General features: G+C 33.9%; 1 protein-coding gene across 1 annotated transcript; it reads left to right on the top strand.

The window, feature by feature from the left end:
• The first annotated feature begins 3,510 nt into the window (after nucleotides 1–3,510).
• Nucleotides 3,511–7,956, top strand: LOC122535702 (15-hydroxyprostaglandin dehydrogenase [NAD(+)]-like). Its single transcript, XM_043667451.1, has 7 exons — nucleotides 3,511–3,532; nucleotides 3,563–3,702; nucleotides 4,786–4,912; nucleotides 5,206–5,312; nucleotides 5,538–5,711; nucleotides 5,808–5,965; nucleotides 6,404–7,956. Exons 2-7 carry the CDS (start codon nucleotides 3,610–3,612, stop codon nucleotides 6,537–6,539), a joined length of 795 nt encoding a protein of 264 aa, XP_043523386.1. The 5' UTR covers nucleotides 3,511–3,532; nucleotides 3,563–3,609; the 3' UTR covers nucleotides 6,540–7,956.
• The last annotated feature ends 60 nt before the right edge of the window (nucleotides 7,957–8,016 follow it).

Below are 8,016 nucleotides of genomic sequence, written 5' to 3'. Positions count from 1 at the left end.
CAAATGATATCTCGTATACGAAATGATAAACTATAAACAATCGCTACTTTGTTTTTAATACTAAATGATATCTGGTATACTAAATGATTACGTAATGGACACTTTTAACGATACTGTTTGCTCGCTCAATAAGAGTAGAAATTTAACCGTCAGAGGATAAAATCTAACTGTCACTCTCACGATTGAAGAAACATGCAATTATGAAACGTGCAAAATATGAATATGAAATAATTAGAACGCAGATAAATACGCCCTCGAGATTAAGATTATTGGCAATTATCTACATGCAATAAATCGTTCGTACATCTCGCGCATTATATTACATAAATTAGTACACGTGTGTCTCTCGTCACTTATGAATCATCCATAATTAAATTAAAATATATTTCATGTCTGTAATGTATTGCCAATGAAGAACACGTTCTTACTATCGTTTCTCTCTGCAAATGCAAAACTGTCATTTCTATAAACTGTCAACAATAGTCGCGAGATTGTTTGACAGTTTGATCGATATAAGGATTTATGACAACTACGTAAGTAGTTGTAAGATCATACGATATTAAAATTGTTTTATGTTTATTTCTATAATAGCTAAACGTTTTTCGTCTGGAACTTTACATTCTTCTGCATCAAGTTTTATTTTCTAATTAACTCTTCAAAAGCCAAACGATTGACTCCAACAGAAGCCAACTTTTTGTTTCAAAATTGATTAATTGTCAAATCATCGTTGCAGACCGAAGTTACATGCACGACTTTTCACAGTCACTGATTTCATTGGATAGCAAAATGACGATAAAGCTGCCCTTCTGATTCCACGTTTTTTTTTTTTTTTTTTTCGATTTATGCTTCAACGAAATATGCCACCAATAGATAATTACCAGCACTTTAGCGGTGAAAGAAATTTTGAAAGACGCGCAATTCCTTGATCTCTGCATAATATAATTAATATTGAATTGAATAATCAATTCAATAAACTCGATTCAGCATAAATATAATAACTAGAAATTACACAATTATTATACACTCATTTGTTTATGTAGGAGAATTATGGACAGAATTGGCATTCGTATCATGCTCTGACTGTACAAACAAGCAGAAGTTAAAAATTGTTGTTTGCTACGAGATAGAAAAAATACTTGATAATTCAGTCTCGAATTTTTTTGAAATCTGTTAAAACGTGCAGCCATAAACGTTTCAGCAAATGCGACTATTACATTCAAGCTGAATCTAAAAAAGAATATATGTATAGAGATAATCTTTCAACAAACGCAAAACAATTGATTGTGATTATTCATATTACGAATGAACTTTTCTGAAATAAATAATGTGTACGTAATAGACAATCTTATTACATACATATTAAATAATATATATAATATAAATAAATTCAATTATAATATATAATATATAATAATAAATAAATTTAATATAAAACAATTATATATATATATATATATATGTATGCATATATGTATGCATATTAGATCGTTCTGTTTTATTAAAAATATTAAAAGAGAGATAAAGTCTGCGCAAGAGAGACAATGTCTCTGCGACATTCTTAGTATTTCAATTGAAGTTGAATTTCTCAGTATTTAATTTTTATTTTAATTTGTTATTTTCACGGACCAGGGTCCGTGAGTAAAGCGATGATCTAGTTCACCGAGAAGAAAAGGAAATGGCGATGCGTGTGTCGCGGACAATCCCAATCCAATCTTATCTCGTCAAAGTTCCTAAATTTAATAATTTAGTTGAGCATTCTTTTGCACGCTTGGCTGTATCACAATTACGAAATTCATTATCATAAATAGTCTAAATTTTCTTTGACCTTTAAATTAATCTGTACCGATGAGTACATTTCACAACTGATAGTGGCTATATTAACGTATGATCGCGAATCACTCTGAACAGAGACGTGTGAGTCACGTTCGTAGGCCGTCTAAATTAAAACTTTATGAATTATTTATTATTTATTATAAATGAATATTTGAAATATTCTTATAAACGCGCCCATGATCTGCGAGATGCACGATAAATACGATAAATAATTAGTTAAATCTTCATTGTCTCAATATTAATCAATCATAATTGTCACATCAATGTTATGTCAATATTAATCTAACACTGTTGTTAGATTAATCTCGAAGTCCAATATAAAGAAAAATCGAAACAATTACGAAATTATCGAGCCAACGTACAATTAATTTTTTATCTTTCTATAATTCACATAATCAGTTCCAGTATTAATGAATATAAAAAGAGAAAACGATTTCGACGTGATTCGATGCGTGCGAACTTACACACAATGAAGAGAGTTAAACGCACTCTTTATTGTACTCTGTATTGTCTGGTAAAAGTCCAAACAATGCATCAAATCACGTCGAAATCGTTTCAATATTTTTATACGCAAGACTGATTAGTATTTATAGTATATAATACCAACCTAATACCTGTAATAGCAAGCGTTTCTCGAGTATTATAGCATCTCTGGACGCCGCTTTATAGTATATAATACTTACTTATAGNTATAGTATATAATACTTATTAATAGTATTATAAATTTATAGTATATAAATATTTATAATATTATAAATTTATAGTATATAATACCAACTTAATACCTGTAACAGCAAGCGTTTCTCGAGTATTATAGCGTCTCTGGACGCCGCTTTATAGTATATAATACTTACTTATAGTATTATACTTACTTATAGTATTATAATACTTACTTATAGTATTATAAATTATATAATAATAAAATTATATAATACTTACTTATAGTATTATAAATTTACATTTATAAATACCGTTTTATAGTATATAATACATATTAATAGTATTATAAATTTATAGTATATAAATATTTATAATATTATAAATTTATAGTATATAAATATTTATAATATTATAAATTTATAGTATATAATACCAACTTAATACCTGTAATAGCAAGCGTTTCTCGAGTATTATAGCATCTCTGGACGCCGCTTTATAGTATATAATACTTACTTATAGTATTATAAATTATATAATAATAAAATTATATAATACTTACTTATAGTATTCTAAATTTACATTTATAAATACCGCTTTATAGTATATAATACATATTAATAGTATTATAAATTTATAGTATATAAATATTTATAATATTATAAATTTATAGCATATAATACCAACTTAATACCTGTAATAGCAAGCGTTTCTCGAGTATTATAGCGTCTCTGGACGCCGCTTGGAACAAGTCTCAAGAGAGATTTGAAACGGGGCGCGGTAACTCAATAGACCGACAGAAATAAACATCGGTGTCCGTGGACACTTGGCGCCGAATTTTTTTCCTCTCGAGGATCGGCGTATAATTCGATCCTGTTTACCGGTACGATCCGCGGTCACGTTATATCGCCGCGTCAGAGACGTCATTTCATATCCACGAGAGAGACACTTAATCCCCCGGTACGATTGATTCTCGATTTCTCATATTTCACCGGCCGCCAGGATATATTCGATTGGCGAGGTCTCGCGCGTGCACGCCGCGCGGAACCACCGTCGCGTCGCGTCCTAACCTGCTGAGAAATAGGAACCTAACGGGGCCTAACCACGTTCGCTTCGATCATGAGCATCGACGGTAAAATCGCGCTCGTTACCGGCGGGGCGAACGGCATCGGCTTCTGCACCGCGCGGAAACTCCTCCGAAACGGAGCCAAGGTAACCCAGCCGTGGGCTGAACTCACTGCCTCTCTCGACAATTTCGTGATTTCGTTGATCTAAGAGAGGAGGGTAATTTGATCTTCTTTTTCACTAACGATGAATTCTTTTCCCAATCTTTCTTTGAATGAAAATGTAACTTTCTAGCTCGTTTGACTGCTCCCTGAGCAACCTGTTCAAAGACACTTGACACATGTGGTGTACGGTTAGTTTTCTTCTTTTGTTTAATTAAAATTATTCCAAGTGAAGAAAGAAAAATTGAAATCTGTTCGAGAAACTATTCACCGCGGAATCTCTCGACAATAGAAACAAAAAAACTCGTCAAAAAGTGCGTCAGCATTGATAATATTTTATTCATCATTAACGTTCAACATATGTGGACATTATTATTATTATTTTTTTTTTTTTTGTATATTTACTGTCTTTTCTAATTTTTCCTGGCTCGCTGAATTGCCGCCGATGTGAATAAAATGAATAAAACCTGATCAAACAAAAAATTCAATAATTCTTTTCTTGGCACTTAAAAAAATTCGTCCTTGAAGAGGTTGAAATGGCTTGCTCCGTAAAAGTCAAAAATTCACTTTTGATAATTATGCGTTATACTAAGGGTGGGGCATTAGGATTTTAGAGATGCTTAGGACAAATGATGTTTGATCTTTGCCTTTTTCGAGTCGACACCGACTAACGCGAGTCATTCAAAGACCTGATTAATCAATTCCGTGAATTGAAAAACAGAGAGGAAAACGTGACTTTTTTTTTTATTTACGTTAGAATTTATTATATTTATTGTTTACGTCAGCATTTTGCGACGTAAATTTGCATGAATTTGCGATAAATGAACTCGTAGAGATATTTGAAGACTCGATTATTTATTACATTGTTAGACGTTTATGGTCCCAAATAGTTGAGAGACAATGTTATTCAAATGCTGCATGTAAATATTTTACTAAATAAACGTTTGTAATGAATATCTTGCAATTTCTACGTAAATGTTCACGTCGGTCATAGTCGTGTCTGAAAAATATACATGAAAGTTTCTCCAAGTTTCTACAAGTCGTGACAAGAGTATTCATGTACATTCAGGCGGTAGCTCTGTTGGATCTAGGCGATTCTGGTGGCGAAAGTGCAGCCGCGGATTTGAACAACGAATTCGGCAAGGATCGTGCCATTTTCGTCGTCTGCGACGTGTCAAAGAGCGAGCAACTTAAAGGTAAACGTCACTACATTTACTACATTAACTTTAGAATTTCAAAATATTCTTCACGTATGCTGAAATATCTTTTCTCTCTTGCATGCCATTTACATCCTTAATAATATAAAATATTCTTCACATATACTAAAATATTTTTTGTAATTTTCTTTCATGCATTTACAATCTTGATATTGAATGCAGTAGCATCTACGTAGAGTTGTGACGTAGGATTTGGTCTAGAAAATTCTAACAATAGCGATACGATGCTTAATTTTCGAACACGGCGCGATACAGTGCATTTTCACACGCAGAATCGTTCAAGAAGATAATCGACACCTACGAGACGCTAGATATTCTTGTGAACATCGCTGGTATCATGGACGATGCTGACTGGGAAATAATGGTCGACGTCAACTACGTAAGCGAATTAAGATTAATTAAAATTACCTTAATTATATTTCCATTCCGTGTGTGAAGAAATATTCCATAATGTCTTTTGATTTTTAATCTGAGCATAAAAAACGTGTCTAAAAGAAAAAAAAAAAAAAAGAACGTCGATTCGTTTAGAGTCGAAATAGACTTCAGAGAGTATCCAAGACAACAAAAGGGAGTTAGGACAATAAATTTCATTTCCTGCTGATAGAAAGGTATCGTTCACGCGACGATCTTGGGATTGCACACGATGGGGAGATACAAGGGTGGCAACGGCGGGATTATCGTGAACATGTCGTCCGTAGCTGGCCTCGAGGGCATCCCCATCGCGCCAATTTACGGTGGAACACAGTACGCCATCGTTGGTTTCACCCAGTCGTTGAAGGTGAAAGAACGAATCAACAAATTCTACTTTTTCAGCTGCGGTACAAAAAGAAAACTGTAAAGTCTAACATTTCTATGCTTGTCTCGGGCAATATAGCACTATCACGAGAAAACAGGCATCCGTATGTTGACGATATGCCCAGGACTAACGACCACCGCCATGGCCGCTAGATTCATGTCCAGCAAGGAGCACGCTATGGATCTCCTCGACGAAGAAACCGCGGCTGCGGCGATGGCCAGCATGCAGAAACAACCGTGAGCATTAAAAATTCTACGAATATTTCAAGACAGATGCTACAGCGCGTCTAGCGTAATTCGTCTACTTTCATTTCACGACTTCTCGGTTTTATCACGGCAGCTTTGTAAACTTTTTCGTTCGTCGAAAGCTAAAAAGGCTGCAAATTTTATACATATTAGAGTATCTTTTCGAATAATTGAATCAGAGAATCGAAAAATCAAAATTCACTCCCTGCATTCTTCAATTCTGTCTCGTTTAAAGCTACGATTCGGATAGTTACTTAAAGAGGAGATACAAATCAGTAGCCGACCGAACAATTATAATTGGTCGCTGTTATTTTAAAATAATTTTCGACCGTTTACAAAACATAAAAGCTTAATAACAGAAAATATTAACTCACACGCGAGGTGTTTAATTATCGCAATATCTCTGAATGAAATAATGTTTGTTAACAGACCGGAGTACGTGGCCACCGCTATTATTCAACTGATCGAGCATGGCAAGAACGGCGCCATTTTCGTCATCGAAAACAATCAACCTGCGTACGCAGTCGAAATTCCTAGTTACAGCACCTTAAAAGTCCCGATATAATCATCAGCGTGCAACCAGAAAAGAAAATCCGATCGAAAGGATATTATCAATTAGCCATTAATTAATTTAATATCCTTTGATAGCGAAGGCTGGGTCGATTGTGATTGTGCAAAAGATATTTCACGGTTCTCATATGAAAATTACGTGCAAATATGAATATCTATAAAAATGTTGGGTCACAAATATTCATGAAAATTCATATTTAATTTATATTCGTATTGACGTCACGTGAAAATGAATATTCGTATTGACTTCTGTTGCCTCGTTCGCTTGCAAACAAAGATTCGGCCTTCGATAAACAAGAGTTAACAAGAGAATAAATTGGTATCTTGCCAAAGGTGGTCTAAGTCACTCGAATTTTCGATAAAAGTGCATTTCTCTCTCTTTACACTTAGAAAGGAAAATCTTTGATAAAACTAAATACTTAAAACTTCAACGCGGGTTTATGTAGCCTAAGACGTAGATCACGTTCAACCATTGGCGCAATTATTACTTGCGATAACAGCTACAAAAATTGTTCGTTAATTCGCTGCTGCGTTTTCCGATGTTGCATTTTGTATTTATAACAGTCGTTGGATGTCAACAAAATAGAAGATATGTATTTTGATAAGACACGCATTATGCCATATGTAATACGCTCCCGGTGGAGAGGGAGAGCTGAATTTAAAATAATTCTTACTCGTCTATATGCCACTTTATGAAACCACTTTATAAAATTGAAAAGATAGAGAACTAAAGTGAAATTTTCCGAAAGAACATAGATACCTCGATTTATTAAAATCGATAAATTAAAGTCAAACTGGTTAAAATAACGTTTGCGTGTAATGTTACCATACGATCTCTGCGAAAAGTTTATTTTTCTCCTCGCAAATTTCTCAACTCTTTTCCATAATCGCGATATTAAGAATTAGAATTCAAATTGCGACGCAACTGTCACGACGTTGATCCGCGACAATTAAAAATTTGCAATCCCTTGACAAAGAGATGAAGCGTTAATTAATACAAACATATTTTGCCGCTGCGATTATCTTCTATCATACGTTTCTATTATATATATATATATACCTGTAATTAATAATTCAGAATGGAAACTCCGTGACACGATGTACGGCAACGTTTGGCGACAGCCGAGAACGAAATTTGAAAAAATATGCACATGCGTGACTCTGCATCGGCTGGAAACAGAATTGAAAACGTCAGCGACAGCAAATGCTCGAGTTAACGTTACATTACATTCGCAACTGATGACGGTGTGTAAAGTAACGTTCTGCGATTATAATTGAAAGAATAAAGGAGAAGAGAAAAATGTATAACCACAAGCATAACGAGAACATGTTTCATCGATTCCAACACTTCCAACGGAGCTTATTTTTTATCGAACGATTACTTATCGTCCGCCGCGATTAGAATTGAATAAGAAAAAAAAGGAATAACTCGTGCCTATACATATGCATCGCGCATCTGTATGTATGTATAT

The sequence above is a fragment of the Frieseomelitta varia genome, unplaced genomic scaffold (assembly GCF_011392965.1).
Source record: "Frieseomelitta varia isolate USP_RPSP 00005682 unplaced genomic scaffold, Fvar_1.2 scaffold_755, whole genome shotgun sequence".
Classification (NCBI taxonomy): domain Eukaryota; kingdom Metazoa; phylum Arthropoda; class Insecta; order Hymenoptera; family Apidae; genus Frieseomelitta; species Frieseomelitta varia.
Note: the sequence above shows the minus strand (reverse complement) of the source record. Positions and strands in the feature narration are given on the sequence as shown.

Bases quoted from the DNA above. Each gene is read 5' to 3' on its own strand.
- LOC122535702 (XM_043667451.1), top strand. From the start codon at position 3,610: ATGAGCATCGACGGTAAAATCGCGCTCGTTACCGGCGGGGCGAACGGC. The intron at 4,913-5,205 runs GTAAACGTCACT...TTTCACACGCAG, and splicing joins AAAGAGCGAGCAACTTAAAG to AATCGTTCAAGAAGATAATC. The intron at 5,966-6,403 runs GTGAGCATTAAA...GTTTGTTAACAG, and splicing joins GCCAGCATGCAGAAACAACC to ACCGGAGTACGTGGCCACCG.